The following is a 17,543-nucleotide window of genomic DNA, read 5'->3' as shown; positions in this document are numbered from 1 at the left end:
AGAATAGGCGTGGCGTGCTCAAGCTCCACAGGTGATCAGCATTCACACCACCAGAGTCCACGTTCAGTGAGGGCAGAAACTGTGACCCACTCTGTCACTGTTATTTCCGCAGTTTTCAGCTCAGTACCTGACATCAAGAATTTGTTCAATAAATATTTGTGGAATGAATGAATGGATAATCAATTCTGAAATGAAGGCTTCATATTGTTATAAATCAGTCTCTCTTTCTCTCTCCATTTCTGGTACAGGCTGGAATTAAAAGTATCTATACTAGACCAAAAGGAGAGCAAGCTAAGTATTCTTGGAAAGTGTTCATGCCATGACTGTGCCTTGCTTTTTTGGTGTTGCAGGACTCCTTGGCCCTGCCAAGAGAGACGCATGGCTGCAGTTAAGGGCAGAGATTGAAGGCCTCACAGACTCCTGGCTAACAAATGCACTTAAGTCTTTATCAATTATTAGTACTAGGTAAGTGGTATCGTTGCAGTTTCTACATGCATTGTATTGCAGATATAGTCCTAGTATCACAACATATATAAAAATGTTTTAATTCTTTGACTATTTTAGCATTTGAAGGGACTTAACAATTCACTGAAGGCCCATTAGCCCATTTCTCTACCATTCTCTCCTCATAACCGCAACAATCCCCACAGGAAGAGCATGTGAATTCTAGCTTAAAAAAAAGACACTACTGTTAGTGGGCAAGTACAGAAGATGATGGCACAAGTAAAACAATACTGTTTATAAAAAGAGTGGGTGTTTTTAAGTCTATATCGTAACAGATAACATGCATGAATTAAATGCATCAAAAAAAGGGAAGAGAAGCTCTTAGAAAATTGTAACCTTTGTGTTGTTTAAACTAAAGAGTGAAGTATTGACTAGTTTGTGTTGATAATGGAATGGAATAGATTTAGAATTGGTTGAACACCATGTACCGTAGATGCTAATGAATAAAATAGTATAAATCTGGAAAGTCAGGGCTTGTAGGGTGGAGATGAAATATTGTACCATTCTTGTTCCTTAGCTTTATTTCCAAGTTAGATGAGTAAATAAGGGCATGCTTAACAAAGTGTGGGTAACCTAAAATTCAGGGAAGAAAAAGGGTATTTGTACTGATTGTGTCAGAATATAGAAAAACCTTGGCAGGGTGAAAGGAGAGTCCAGTATTTAGAATACAGACATAAACTATCGTGTATCAGATCTTGCACGTGGCTTATAGTGAAGCCATGGGCTGTGACCAGCAACTGTACTGGTAACAGAAAGTCTAACTGAGGAGGGGTGGGGACAATAGCTCCTGGGTCAGGCTAGGAAAGCCAGGACAAAGTACTTTGCTCAGTCCTGGGCACCACATTCCAGTGGGCTGTGACATATTTGAAGCATCTTATATCCAAATGGCTGGAGAGTTTAGGCTGTGGAAACCACATAAAAAGAACATTTGGAGGGAGAAACCACGGAGTTTAGTCTGAAGAAAAGTCATGTGTGGAACAATAATACTAATTCAACTATTTGAGATGTTAGGCTGAAAATAAATTACATTTCTCTGTGCCTGTGAAGGAGAGAATTAGGGCTGTTGAGTAGGAAACCTAAGAAAAGAGGTTCTTGGTCCATGTGAGGAAGAATTGTCTAACAATTAAAGATACTTTTATAATGGGACTTGCTGCTTTGTGATTTCTGCAACTGGTAACACAGAGATCAAAGGTCAAAAAGCTGGGATATGAGGATTTCGAGCCCCTGAAACTATATAAAATGGAGTGGACTGTGTATTTGCCTGGGGAGGAGTTCAACAACTTTTATTATTTCTAAAAAAAAAGGTCTCCTAGTTAGTTAAAATTCAAAGGTTATTACATATTCCATAGATTATATACTCGCTAAATCTAATATAATTATAGAGATTGTTATTAAACACGTGGCCTTAAAGGAACTACATGGGTGTGTGATCTTTAAGAAATAAGGTATAACAAGGAAATGGAGGGTAAAATAAGTCATTACACACTGAAGATTTAGGTGCCATGAAATTTGCATATATTACCCTATTGGTAATTTTCACAAAACATTTGGGATCAGAAAGAGGAGGTGCCCTGTACAAAACATTGATGAATTAGGTATCAGAGCCTTTGGCAAAGTTTTTACCCTCTGACCCTGAGTCTTGTTTCATGAATATAATGAAAGGTTATTATCAAATGTATAGGAAACATTCATATATAAGGTAGAGTTATTTATTAATGTTGAGATATCAAAAACCGTCTAAGTGACCAAGCTCAACTTTTAAAAATGACGGTGCAGCCACACAAGAGAGTAGTTTACACACATTATGTTTTGTTGGGAAAAGGGAAATACTATTATTTCCCTACAATATGACAAATTTATAAGCTTATGCTATAAGCAAATAAAAAAGTAAAATACAAAATTATATACATAGTATGATCCTAATGGGGAAAAAAATCTGTACATAAACAGAAACTCTGAAAATAAGTGTACAAAATGGGGAAAACAGCAACCATCTCTGCATAGTTAAATAATTGATGCTTTTTATTTTCTTATTTATATTTATCTTTGTTTTACAACCATATAATATAATTTATAAATATATGCAATGTTTATAATTAAAAATCAGAATGCATTACAAGTTGCATAGACATATATGCAATATTTTTAATTTAAAAAATATGTAATTCTGAGTATTCCAGGGTAAATGGTGAAGCTAGATTTTAGAACCATTATCTCTCAACTTCAGAAATTTTTGCTTTATTTTATCCCACCATGTTTTCATTTTGTAACACTCATTTGTATATGACACTGAATAGCATCTAGTTTTGAAAAAATATTATGTAGAACTTTAAATGTCAAAATATAGTAATGTGTTTATATATTATTCTTAATAATTTGCCATTATGTGGTTAGTTTCTGTCTGATAATAGACGGATCACTTTCTAGGTCTTGATTTCCTCATCAGTAAAATGAAGGATTGTATTGATGATATTTATTAAACTTCTACCTCTAGCTCTTTGTTTCTTTATCTTGTATAAATTGATGATCACATCATTTGCTTCCAGGAGTCAGAGCTCTTGTTATAAAATCAGATATCTATGGAGAGAATTTAGAAGTGAACATTCTTTACAAAGAATTTACAAAGAATTAATTACAAAGGCATTGTAATTGTTTTCAAATAAATTATATGAAGTTTTTCCATATAAATGATATGTCTAAAGAATATAAGTATGATAGTAAGTACACTGAGGGCTAAGCATGTATATACCCATGAAGGGTTAGCACTCAGCTTGCTCTTCTAAGTGGCCATGAGGCCACAGAAAGTTAATCTAGAGAATATTTTACAGCTGTCACAAATATTCATTAAAGGCAGACGATATAGAATATCTAATAGAAAAAAACGTCCATAGCTATATGCCTTCTCTTTCTCAATTTCACAGGTGTAGTTTTGAGCCCATCAAAGCAGGATGGCTTAATTGCCCCATAGTCAAGGAGGACCACAGTCCATTCTTCCTGAATCTATGCCTCACAGCACTTCCCACTCTCTTGGTGTTTCCTTTATCTCCCCGACCCCAGTATTACCATGAAAGAAACAGCTGTAAAATTGCAGGATGGGAGATTCTCACTCTCAAAGAGTAGGACCTTTGTTGAGGATTAAGCTTTTAGCCATTAAATGCAATTTGCCCTTTGTTGTTGCTGAAGGAGAGATCCAGGGGTTCAGCCCCTTCTGTACAAAACAAAGATCCTCTCCATCTTTCTTCAGCATCTATCATTTGCCAGCACCTTGATTTAGACTCTCTGTGCTATTTCTTCTACAGAATCTAAAAACTGCTTTTACCCATTCTGTCACATTCTTTCTGCCTATGTCCTCTACTTTCCCATAATCTGAAAACACTGGGACAGTGTTCTGTTACCCTAATATTTACCTGCTCTGGATGCTTTTAAGAAATTAGAGTTAGGTCATTCTCCCTCTGATAACCTTCTCGCCATTGATAAAAGCTGAGGTAGGTATTCTCTGAGGTTCCACAGGGACCTGACAAGATACTTATTACAGAACACATTTAATATTACAGGTGTCTGTTTACTTGTCTTTCTCTGTGTCTGTCTTGTAATCCAGAGGGGGAGAAAACCACCATACATATATTTGCCCATTTTTCTTCTATTTCTCCATTTTAGGATGTATTCCTAGCACCTGTCATGGTGCCTGACACGTAGTAGATATTCCATAAATAACTGTTGAATGATAAAAGGTTAGGTTATCAAGCTCTCTTTATTAGGGAATTGAGAGACCACAATAATAGTTTTAAATCTGTACGAATAGCCCTGGCTGGGTGGTTCAGTTGGTTAGAGCATCTTTCCAATATGCCAAGGTTGTGTATTTGATCCCCAGTCAAGGCACATACAAAAATCAACCAATGGATCAACGAATCAATGTTTATCTCTTTCTCTCTCTCTAAAATCAATCAATCTGTCAATCGATCAGTCTTTAATATCTGTACTAATAGAAACTATTTAGTATTAGAAGACAAATATGCATATTTCCTCCCTATCTTAGGAGTAACTGCGTAAATGTCTTGGTAACGACAACGCAACTGATCCCAGCACTTGCGAAGGTTCTACTCTATAGCTTAGGAGGTGCTTTCCCCATTGAGAATATTTACAGTGCGACTAAAATAGGTAAGAAAATTCATTCTAAATCTGTATGAAATATGTTCACTTCTGTGTTTGGAGAATTTTCCTAATGTGTGTCTGCATGATTCCCTCTTTATCCCCTTGGCTGTTAGAGTATCAGGCAAATTTGACAGCACACAAATATATATATATATCATAATGGCACATATGAACAATACACAGTGTATCTAGCCATGGTATTTAATAGTTTATTTAGTGTGGTACATAGTATTTTATCCTTGCATATGGAATAATCTAAATCTAACATAAAAATACTATTTTGGCAGAAGAGTGTCAGATATTCCAGAAATACATACTTTGATGAATTAGAAAACATAATTGAAACATTCATAACACACAAATGGCTAGCAATCCACATTTTCAAAACTGTTCAGTAGCAATCAAAGGATGACAGCCTCGCTCATATGGTTAATATCTATCTGTGGAGCCATCACTGATTTGAAGTGCCTTTCACAAACTAAGACTTCTGGTAAACTTTCAAAACCAAAACTTCATCAAATTCTGCCATCCTGAAAGAGTTAAAAGAAAAGAACTCTTGTATTCCCTGTCTTTCAAGGAAATGCCTGGGGAAATAGATGGGTTGTATAACGTGCCCTGAGGGTCAGCAAACTCACACCCTGGCACCTTGACAAGAGAAGTTCAAAATCCTAAAATCCCCTCCCAAAAATAACCCACCCTGGGCCTTGCAGAGTTTTTATATTGACACAGGCAAAAGGAGCCCCTAGCTGCAGCTGTTTGGGGAGGAGAGTGAAAGAGAGCCAAGCTTTGGTAAATTCTCCAGTGTCATAAGCAGAACAGTTCAGAGCCCTGGTAGCAACCTTATTCATTTTTAATAAATATATGTATTTACACTAGCAGGATTAATATAGAGAACTTGCCTTTATGACTAATCAAATAATTTTATACAAGCATAGACATTTCTTCTAGTAAGGACAGTATTTTTTCTTAATAGCCAAATTATTGCTAATGATTAATCTGAGAAAAAAGTCTTTTTTTATGTTTTCCTTTAAACTGGTATTTTTTTTTTTTTTGAATTATCAAATTAAGAAAAAGTGCAGAAGTAACCATGACTACATGAACATTCTGGGAATGAAATTCAGAGAATAATGCCAAGGCTATAAAAACGAAGAGCATGTAGAAATTCCATGGTGTATTCCCATAGTGCCATCAGAGGATATTAGTGTCACCAGTGCCGTGGCCCAGACAGCACTCTTGGTACATTTAATCTGAGCAGACTAGCTCCCAACCACCCAAAGGAAAAAATTTTATGTCAAAGTAAATTCACATCTTAATATGCCCTCTTTTCTTATAGGTGAACCTTCAATAGTTCTTAATAATATTTTCAGCTGACTTGTCTATACTATATAAAATAAACTAGATAAAAGTAATATATAGGATGAAAAGATAAATGCCAAAACTTACAGTTGCTTGTAAGGTTGTTCCAATAGCTTTTTGGTGAAGTGAAAGGTATTAGTATTTTCTCTGGGTCAAATGCTTAACCTTGCAGATTGTTTTGAAGCATGGGACACATTTGTGCAGTAAGCAGCCCCAAGTAAAGACTAAACATAATTCAAGCATATTTGTAGATTTTATTAACCCAGAGGTTGCAAGCTAGTTTAAGTGATGGATGTTGAAGAGAAATTAACTGAACACTTTATGTGAATCTTTAGGTTAATGAATGCAATGGCTGGAAGAATAAGCAGTGCATTGTTTTTCAGGCAAGGAAAGCTGTTTTGAGCGTATAGTGTCCAGATTTGGCACTAACATAACTTATGTTGTGATTGGAGATGGCCGAGATGAGGAGCATGCCGCTAACCAGGTAACTTCACTCTGAACTTTATCTCATTTATCTTCCAGGAAAAGAAAGTTGCTTTGAACGAATAATGCAAAGGTTTGGCAGAAAAGTAGTATATGTTGTAATTGGGGATGGTGTAGAAGAAGAACAGGCAGCAAAAAAGGTAACCTGTCTCAAACAATGTTGGTGTGATACTTCTAATGCAAGCTTTTTTGTTTGCATTCCTGTAAGTTTGGCCCAATGGCAGCTTGATAAATGATTTAAACTCATAGATGCAAAGCAGTAAGAGCATGAGAAGGTCAATACTTACATTCAAATAAACCATTTGGAGTTTAGCATTTTTTTTTCCTGAAATTTGATAGGAAATTTAGTTATAATTATTTATGTGTGTGCGTGCGCGTGTATAATACACACTGAGATAATGGTCTGTAAGATGGGGAAAAAGAACCATTTTTAGGCACATGAGATTTTTCACAGTATAAACAAGTCTAATGAGCTTCACAGAAAATCATGGAGCTCAGTCCTACCCTTCTCCTCACCCATCCTCTATGCCACATGGTCCCTGTGAGTGCTCAATAGCAAGTGTGCTCCCTGCTGACAAATGCTGAGAGTAGATTTAGTAGCTGAAAGAGAAACTGTTGTGAGAAAATTTAATAAGCGCTATTGGAATGGGATGTACTATTCAGATCCTTTGTGCCAGCTTGTTGTAGAGATTTAGAGGCAACGTGCCTCACATCTTCTAGAAGAGTGTTGTCTATTTTGGTGAGCCATTGGTACATGATTGAAGCTAAGCAGCTGGCTTTGAACATACTCAGAAGATCTCATAGGCCCTAGGTATTTAAAATAAGCCTTTTCATCTGGCCCATATTTCTACAGAAGAAATCAAGGCAGTTAAAAACCATTAAATGGTTGGTCCAAGATCAAAAGAGGAATGATATCAGGATTGGCCCAGACACCAGACTATCAGTCAACACAACAGAGATTTACTGCTTCCTTCTCTGAATGATAACAAAACTCTCAAAGCCAGAATAAAAGTGATATAATTTATAAAACAAAGCAAAATTACAAATTAATATTTGGAAACAATGACATAGCAGCTTATATTGTTTCACATAGAAAGAATGTTGTTGTTTTTTTTATCCTGAGATTTCAAATCCTCATCTAATAAAACCTTCTCTAACATGTGCATGTGCTAAAGTGTTTACCTGATTTTTGTTCCCCCTCCCCCCCCAAATTTTTTTCTCCCCCCCCAAAATCAACATAAACAATTTCCTAGAAAAGTTTAGAGCTTGCATAACAAGAGAAAGGAAATGACATATATGGAGTCAATTCAAATCCAGCAAAAGGAAGGAAGAGAAAGAGGTTCTACTTTAGAAGGTTGGGTGACATGTTGGAAGCCATAAACATGAAGAAATCCTACGCAGGCTCAGCTTCCCACAGAACTCCTTGGTCTCAGCAGTCAGCGCCCCTAGACTGCACGCTGCTCCTACAGACATCCTGTAGGATGAGGTCAGAGATGCAGTTTCCACAAATACAATTTTCATTGCTGACTGCTATTTGAAATCCTTTCAGTTGCACACAATGGAAATATCTTCTGTAGTTGGTCCATGTCCTGAGTCCATATTGTTATTAAGATTTTCATATTGACACCATAACACAAAACAAATAGCTCGCAATGCCGCCACTAACAGTAAACATTTCACATATATTTGGGTCAGGGATCATAAAACTCAGTTTTCCAAACCGGAAACAGTATACGCCTTTGAAAATGAAAACTTCTACCCCAGTTATTCATGGCGTGAAATTGGTAGACCGGTTGTTGTAACTTCTGCCTCGCACCCAAAACCAGGAGAAAAGGGCATGAGTCCCAGAGGATGAGAACCTTGGTTAGAATGCTATTTCCAAATGGTTGTTTATGTAGGTACAGTTTGGTGGTGGTGAAGGCTTATAATTCTATTCTGAAGCACAGGTGGTTGGTTTCTCTAGTATCCATTAATGCATGCTTTCCTTTGAATGTAGCTGTAATCGCATGTGCAGAGATATTAAGTACTATTTTGTTATTACAAATAGATCTGAGCTGAATGAAAAAAATGTACTTCTGGGTATATTTCTGTGTTTAATTTCATCTAAAACTATAGGGTTTTTTTATAAATCAAAGAAGAAATTTCAAAGTTTAGTAATAATAGTGTATAACTGCAATCCCCTATTGAAATATATAATATAAATACAAACCATAATTGTAATTGTAAATTTTCTAGAAGCCATGTTTTTAAAAAAGTAAAAATGGACAGAATTAATTTTTGTAATATAGTTAACCCAATTTATCCGCAATACCATTGTCTCAACACCTAAAAAAATATAAAAATTATTTTTAAAATGTTTTAATTCATTTTTATTTACATTCTAAGTCTTTGAAATTTAGTATGTATTTCAAACTGGACAATTTCAACTATTCAATAGCCACATGAGATTAGTAGCTATCATATTAGATAGCAAAGGATTATATAACAATAGTGATTATTATTTTAATGATTAATTTTTATAATAAAAATGTATTCCCCATTTTTTATACAAATGTATTTTCATTATACACATGACTATATAACATATATATTCTCTAAGAAGTCATCAGCCGAAACTTACAAATAATGTTTTCATTTTGTTAATAACTCGAGTTTAAGAGTCCTTTTTACTCATCATCCTCCACAATGGAGTTGTTCTGTACTTGTTTTTTTCTTTATCTTTTTTTTTTTTCACAGGGACAGAGAGAGAGTCAGAGAGAGGGATAGATAGGGACAAACAGACAGGAACAGAGAGAGATGAGAAGCATCAATCATTAGTTTTTCATTGTGACACCTCAGTTGTTTATTGATTGCTTTCTCATATGTGCCTTGACCGTGGGTCTTCAGCAGACTGAGTAACTCCTTGCTCGAGCCAGCGACCTTGGGTCCAAGCTGGTGAGCTTTGCTCAAACCAGATGAGCCCGAACTCAAGCTGGTGACCTCCGGGTCTCAAACCTGAGTCCTTCGCATCCCAGTCCAACGCTCTATCCACTGTGCCACGGCCTGGTCAGGCACATGTTTTTTTCTGATCACATCTTTTTATGAAATATTAATACCATACATGTATCAGATACTGGTATATTTTTGTAGGGCCATGAATCACTGTAATGTCTATGAATTGTTGCCCCACAAGAACCCATCTTTTTGTCTCCTTGTGTGTATGCCCCTTCCCAGTGAGAATGGTTACTGTAATGCTTTCTCTCAGACCCACAGCAGTGAAATAAATTGATCAACTCTACGGACTCCAGCTAGTTACCCCAGCAAAGTAAGAAAGTTGATCATCCCCACCTTATATAGTCCAGCTTCAGATTGTTTTTTATATAGAAATGGGTTTACTCTTTTCCTCTCAGAAGGACAAAAATCCTTGAGCTGAGGCAGTTTCTCGTGTTTAGATTTTTTCATGTTTAGCTGAGAGATGGAATTTTCAGAGTGATATTGTGGTTAGAACTCGCTCCCCACTGACCACACAGGATTTTGATGCCAGTTGCTTTTCCAGATGCTGCTGTTGGTAATGATAACTTCCCAGAATAAATATTAAACCACCTAAGAAATCTCAATGTTTGCTTTTTCTGTCATTAAATCCAGTTCAGATCTATTTCTCAATTATTTTGACAATGCCATAGTGATGCTACCAAGCCTTCAAATATGGTCATCCCTCTCTTAAACTCCCTCCCCTGAACTTGGGTGGACTACACATCCTTGTGTGTACGGCTGCTTCATTGAGACAATAGTTATGATCTCTCTCCATTCCTTCCCCTTCTCTCTCCCGTCCCTCCCTCTCTTAACCACACAGCACAACATGCCCTTTTGGAGGATATCAAGTCACTCAGACCTCTTGGCTCTACATCAAGCACTGGAATTAGAGTATTTGTAACTGTGTTCTCTAACTGGAGATCCGTTTTTTTATATATATATTTCAAGTACACTGAATTTTTATGTGTGATTCAATGCCTCTGGCTTTACACATATAAATTGTCTTAAAGGAGGAAATCATATTTGGAATGAAAATTCCAGAATGAAGAATTCAGATTGCAGAACGGGATTAAACTTTAGTGCTACAGAAAGGAAGCTCTATGGTCTTATATTTACAACACTTTAATGGTTTAACAACAACAACAACAACAAATCTGTGGAGGTTGCTGGTACACACTGAAAGAGTCCTAACTGGAATTAACAGCTTTAGCAAAGAACTCTTACCCTGGCAAAGCACCAACACATGCTTCGTCTGACAAGGTGGTGTTCAACAACATTCCTCAAAGTGGGAGATCTTCTCAGCCCTGAGGTTTGAATCTGACTTTAGCCTACCTAGCCCAGAAAATCTGAATTGGAATGCACTCAGACTGTATAAGGACAATCCTATCTAGACCTGTAATTTGTGTAAATTATTGATGAAAATAATTTACTGTGACTTTATTAGCAGCTGACTTTGAAAGTGGATGCAATTTTTCTTTCATTTGTCGGGGAAGGGCGTGGGAGGGGCAATGGGAACCTAATATTGTCTCTTTTTTTTAAGTTTGGCAAACAGAATGTTCATACTGATGTGTTGTGCCTTAAAGACAAGACAGCATTTGTGTGTTACAATGTAACTTTGGTTAAAAAATCTCTGTAGATAATTAAAAGCAAAAACCTTTGTGATCATTTTAAACATGACCAAATTTAAAATTCAAGCTCTCAAAGCTGAATACTGCATCAGCAAGAAACTGAGTTATTTGTTGCAATAAGAAAACCTTAATAATAAAAGAAAGCTTGTGTGTTATTTGGGTTCTTAATAATTCCAATAATGTTATGAGGCAACTATTTGTGCATCCAACCATAAGCTGAAGGTTAGGGAAAGACTGTGGGACCTTTACTTAGAGAAAGTGAGATGTATGTTGAAGTCCTGAGTAACCTTTCTACAGTTTTATTGGAGAAAACTAAGAGCCATATTCATGACGACTTGCACTGGTCTGAGTTTGACTTTTTGATAAGTGTAAGTGGTGTAGAGGAAAATATTCTCATAAAGATTATAAACTAGTATCACCTAAACTTCCTTAGAATATATCATGAACATGGCTTTAAAATTCCATTGATTAAACATGGCTTAAAATAAAGCTCAGTGTATTTATTCCCGATGCCATTGCAAAAATGAAATGTCACTAGTAGTGAAAGGCGGATGCCCCAGCTAGGGCTTCCAAAGAAAAAAGTGAATCGATAAAAATGTTACTGAGAATATTATCATAAAATAATTTAGCAAGTGAGCCGGATCTTGGCAGCATTACTGAAATTACAACGATGAAATTGTACCTGGTTTCCTGTCTTAGCACATCAACCCAGTTTCTCTCCATTACAGACCTGCGCACCTTATTTTCTAGCTATCCTGTGATTGCACAATGGACTGCATTCATTGCGAGGAGAACCTGTCATCGTGTGTTTGCATGTTTTCTTTTTCTTGGTGTGTAGCCCATGTTAGGAACATGATACAGGTTCTCCTGTCATTTTGTGTGACACGATTTCCCTTGTGGAAATTTAAGACTTCAAGATCCAGAAGTGTTTTAATGATGTTTGCGCCTGCAGTTCTGTGTTTAAAATGTCAGAATGTGAAACTGGAGTCCAGCTACCCGGAAGTGACCCTAAGCAGAGGTTGGTCGGAATTCTTCACCCTCTGAGGCTTCAGTGGTCCCGTAGGTAGGTACGTGGCTCACTGATCACGCCCACTCACTGTGGAAATGTGATTTTACTTTCCAGGCTATAAACCAGTATTTCTTTACTGAATGCAAAGGCCATGTTTACACTGGGCAGGAAGAGATTGAGATCTGGTTTTATATAAGATTGTGATTTTTATCACACAAACCTGTCAACTTATTCTGTAGCTTTCGGCTACCTCTCCCCTAAGTACAGTAAGTACAGTCACAGACAAAGGTTGGAATGCTTTTAATAATAATAATGATGATGATGATAATAATAATTCTTTCATCTGTTAGCCTTTAGCATGAAAATAAGTTTTAAAAAATTAAAGAGCTGCATTGATTATCAATAATTATATGTTGTGCACTAAAACCTTAAATATTTATTACTGTGAATAAAACAAAATTATCTTTACTGTACGGCTAGTTTCTTTAAATGACAGAATGGTGGCATTACATCTAATTTTTCATTCTTTTTCATATCAAACAAGCAAGGCTTCTTATGCTGCTAAGCCTGCAGGTGCAGAGAGGAACGCCCCTTCATAGCACAAAGAGAAGGGTCACTGATTGTATCACCCTGTGCTATTTCTCTCACACATTTTCTTCTCTGATTATGTGTTCAGAAGAGGCTGCCAGCATAGAACTTAACGCTATGATGAAGGAGAAAGCTTGTCTGGCACAACAACGGAGCAGGCCAATGAGCCGACATCACGGCTTGTCATGCGACTTTGAGCATGCTCAAACTAGAGCCCTTCCCTCCCCACCTTAGTAACAGAAGATCTGCTTCCCCTCTGATCTGAAAACTAACTAACCAACCAACAAACAAAAAAGCAACCCCTTTGGCAATATCTGCATTCTATTTATCTATAGAATATTGTGCCTTATTGTAAATCAGTTTGAAAAATATTTTGCAACTAAAAGGAGTTTTTGGCTACTTTATGTACAAATATGATATAAGACTAGAAGGGTAACCGTCTTGTGTTGCACCTGAAATATCAAAATAGGTGGGCTGGTTATAATATTGCAGCATACAGGATAAAGTTGATTAAGTCACTGTACCCCTACAAAAGTTTGTAAATCAGATTCAGAGGCAAAAAAAAAAGAATCATGCAGTTTGTGCACAAAAAGTAGATAATAACTCTCTAACTTTTTTTCCCTTAGTCTCTAGTGAGCTAAGATACAAAATAGTGTCAATAGCATGTTCCAGTATGAATTTTTTTAAAGCACATGTGTGTATGACAAGCCTACATTCTCAGTGAATATGGCATTTAGTATTTCTTTTAAAAACAAACTTAAGCATCATGAGCCAAAGTTGTATTTTGACTCCCTACTATGGTAGCGTTATGGAGATCTCACAAAGTCAAGGGTTTCTGTTATGTATTAGTAAAGTATAGATTATGGGGGCCTACATAATTTAAAGAAATGTAAATTAATATTAAAAGCTTGTAAAAATATGTACATCTTTACTATTTCTCAATAAATACCTTTGGAAATGTTTTCATTTTCTTCACCCTCCCATGTTGTAGAGTTTTTGTTTTGTGTATTTAGTTCGCTTCTAAATAATGTGAAATTTGTCTTTAGGTTTCTTGGTGTATTCTTGTTTTCCCTTTTTATGTGTGTGCCTAAGTTGCATAATTTGTAGTTAAGGCAAGCTAGGATGTAACTCAGTAAAATGTGACTAAGTCTAAAAGTGTGCTGGTGTAATGAAAATATGTGAGCTGCATAGATTTTTACATAGAGCTGCTACATTCAGGTATAATGCATAAAGTAGTCATAGTTTATTAATGATAAAGTAATGCCTGTTAGAATACCTAATACAAGTTCCCTTGAGATAGATATGGATGTAGTTTATAAATAGCTTCAAAGAGTGATAAAGGAGTGTTTTTCTGAAATAGATTATCTTTTATATGTATATATATATATATATATTTTTTTTTTACAGAAACAGAGTCAGAGAGAAGGATAGACAGGGACAGACAGACAGGAATGGAAAGATGAGAGGCATCAATCATTAGTATTTCATTGCGCATTGCCACACCTTAGTTGTTCATTGATTGCCTTCTCATATGTGCCTTGACCACAGGCCTTCAGCAGACCGAGTACCCCCTTGCTCGAGCCAGCGACCTTGGGTCCAAGCTGGTGAGCTTTGCTCAAACCAGATGAGCCCGCGCTCAAGCTGGCAACCTCAGGGTCTCGAACCTGGGTTCTCTGCATCTCAGTCCGATGCTCTATCCACTGCACCACCACCTGGTCAGGCTGAAATAGATTATCTTGTGTGTAGTATTATTTGCAAATCTGTTGCATATGCAAACCAAAGGCAAAATTCAGACCAACGTTCTTCACACCTTTTAAAATGTTAACCTCTGAATTGAGTAGGTCCTTCTCCCTAAAACTGCACATGCTCCCCAATACTCCTGTCACTTCCCTGCTTTACTGTTAAATAATACTTAATCCTTAGATTTATAAGTATCCAACATGACACATTTTAACTGACCTTTTGTATGGGATGACTTGCCCATTAGGATGTGTACTCCTTGAAGGCAGGGATATTCGTTTTGTTCTGTTCACTTCTGTACAACTATTTTATAGGAAAATGTCTGGCATATAGTAGGTACTCAGAAATATTTGTTGTATGAATGTGTAAACCATAGAACACATGCATAACTGTGGTCTGGAATTTAAAAAGATTTAAAATGGTAGCACTAGATTTAAGAAATAAATGAAAGGGGAAGACATAACAAGTTAGTTTGGATGGGACCAATGTAAATTTTTACAGGTTAGCTGGGGTGCTTGCTGGCAAAATAATTAACAAAAATAAAAAGCAAGGATGGCTATAAGTGAGCATGTATTTGGAAAAGAGTTATACATGAGCAGAGAATGATTGGCTGGGGGGGAACACATTTACAATGAATCAATGATATCTGCCTCTGAACCTTTTACTTTTTTATTTAAAAATAAATAGTGTGCATGATCAGGTTTAGTTGATTTAAATTGCTTAAAGCCACGAAATATCACACAAATCAGATCTGTTTGCATGCTGTGGTTTGTTATTCTGAGTCCCAGAGACAAACAAAGGGAAAAAAGAAGAGGAGGTATGTGATTTTCCTTAGCCAGCGGAAGCTAACCCATCTGTGTATGATTTATATTTTTTAAAAATCAGTTATTGGATGTAATGGTATAAAAGTACATACATTCTCATTCACAGGTCACTACTCAAAGCAGTCTCAAATCTGGCTGGGCCAAAGTCAATTCTGGATGTATTATGGCAAAAAAAGATGCTCCCTTAGAGCATCTAGGGGGAAATGTTCCATGTTCTAACTTTTAGTGCCTTTTCCTCCTACAGAGAAACGTCCAGGGCTATGTCAGCACACAACTTGAAAAATGTCCAAACATAATATGCTGAGGAATCTCTGATCCAGCAGATAACTCTCTACAAGCCAGATGATTATTTTCTCTCCCCAGGAAATACATTTTGATAGGGGCTTGTGGAGACACTCTCTCTCCATGGCTAAAGGGCACTGTTACTATCCTTGGTAGTCAGGAAGTCTTAGATTTGGTGCTCCGTGGCCTCTGTAAAGATGTCACTCTAGCTCTCTGGTGAACATTCAATGAAAATACTTGGAACTGAGTGGGGACATGGAGGAGCCACCCAGTAAATCAGTCTCCACAAACCACGGCCAGGTATGGCTAACCCTCAACTTACCACACTGCGGACCCTGCACCTCCGGTGAATAGTTGAAGAGGTACTTAACCCATCCTCAGAGGGAAGATTCCCAAGCTTGGACTCCAAACACAAAGTGGGGAAGGCCAGGGGAAGGGGGACTGGAAGCATCTGAACAAAAGTGGAAAATATAAGAGGGTATGGATAAGAAGAGAAGAGAATGGTGTGGTCAGGGAACCGCAAATAATTCTTGTTCTGGGGCACAGAATAAAGAGAGGGACTAGTACAAAATGAGTCTGGAAAGCAAACAAGGGCCAAGTCATGAGGATTTTCAATACAACTAATGAGTTTTGATTTTATCCTGGGATCAGTAGGTGTCAAATGAAAGATTGGAAAGGTAAACAAAAGACTTACGTGTCTGGATTTGCACTTGATAACAGTATCTCCAGCCCCACGGTGGAGATTGAAAAGAATCTAAGAGCCTGGCACAGGATCCCGGAGAGTTAGAAATAGATTCCTGATAGTGATGGCCATGAGTATGGAGAGAGGTGGACAGATTCAAAGAGAGGAAGACACTAATAATTAGGATTTAGCATCTGTTGCTCCTTCTCGGATCCTCAGGCAAATCCAGCCTGACCCCTAGGTTTCTGGTTTGGAAAATTTGGTACGTGAAGTTCAGTTCACAGAGATCAGAAACCCTAAAGAAGAAAAAAAGATTCTAGTTATTTTTATTGTTATTGATGGTGCTGGTTGTTGAATGGAGATGCTAAGTCCAATGACGAGGATGTTCACTGGCAGGTGGTGGAGGATCTCAGAGTTTTCCAGTGGGAAGATGAATTTATTCATGAGTTTCTCATTGTTTGTGAAACACCTTGCCATGTCATAACTGAACTATTCTGAAAAGAGTCAAAATTGTAAATAATTTTTATCAGATACTATAAATCATCTAAAAAGCATTTATCCTTTGTGCCACGTGATGACAGTATGGAGAAAAGCCAGGAATGATGGCAATAGTGTAGCGGTGTATGGACAGTGAACACCATGGAAGATTATTTGGGTTTACCACTTGAGTTAACATCCTGCTTCCCCATCTCCTGCCCTACCCCTGTTTCCAGTAAAGGTAATTAATGTATCTGAATTTACATCCCCAAAGAAGTTCAAATGCTCCTACGAAATTCTTATTGGCAACTGGTATACAAGTCATCACCAGTGTATGTATACTTGGAAACAAACATGACGTTCCTTATTTATTGAAATTATTACCAAAAATGAAAGCTATTAGAGAAAGAGCTCTACAACAAATGGCAGGTGATTTATTCATTTGTTCATTTGTTCTTAATGTATTCCAAAAAAATATGACTTTTATTAAAATAGGGAATAAACTGATTCAGGAGAGTGAGCAGTAATAATCTGAACAGAAATTCAGGTACATGAAAAGAAATTAAAATTAATACCAAACACACACCTATAAAACTATCCTTTTTGGCTCATAAATTAAAGTACATCTACATCAGTTATGAGAACAGCAGGTGTGGGTAGGGGAGACACTAGAGAGAGCTCTGAAAAGAATGTATTATAACATCATTTTTAAAATTTTTATTTAGAGCAGCAATATTCAATATTTTTTCATTTTATGACACACATGAACTACTAAAATTCTGCAGCACACCAAAAAATGTATTTTT

The 17,543-nt window shown here is 36.7% G+C and overlaps 1 protein-coding gene across 10 annotated transcripts in view; it reads left to right on the top strand.

Moving 5' to 3' along the window:
* The window catches only part of EYA4 (EYA transcriptional coactivator and phosphatase 4), a 299,771-nt gene extending 286,088 nt beyond the window's left edge, over positions 1 to 13,683 (top strand). For 6 of the 10 annotated variants that reach the window (XM_066373184.1, XM_066373192.1, XM_066373189.1 and 3 more), the window contains 4 exons: positions 351 to 465; positions 4,541 to 4,662; positions 6,535 to 6,635; positions 10,328 to 13,683. In XM_066373184.1, the coding sequence (XP_066229281.1) occupies positions 351 to 465; positions 4,541 to 4,662; positions 6,535 to 6,635; positions 10,328 to 10,408 (419 nt within the window). In that variant the 3' untranslated portion in view covers positions 10,409 to 13,683. Of the gene's footprint in view, positions 1 to 350; positions 466 to 4,540; positions 4,663 to 6,395; positions 6,497 to 6,534; positions 6,636 to 10,327 lie in introns of all 10 variants that reach the window. The other 4 variants (XM_066373193.1, XM_066373190.1, XM_066373188.1 and 1 more) reach the window with 2 other exon arrangements.
* Positions 13,684 to 17,543: the final 3,860 nt, after the last annotated feature.

The sequence above is a fragment of the Saccopteryx leptura genome, chromosome 3 (assembly GCF_036850995.1).
Source record: "Saccopteryx leptura isolate mSacLep1 chromosome 3, mSacLep1_pri_phased_curated, whole genome shotgun sequence".
In the NCBI taxonomy this organism is placed as follows: domain Eukaryota; kingdom Metazoa; phylum Chordata; class Mammalia; order Chiroptera; family Emballonuridae; genus Saccopteryx; species Saccopteryx leptura.
The sequence above is the reverse complement of the archived record's forward strand: the minus strand, read 5'-3'. Positions and strand labels throughout refer to the sequence as shown.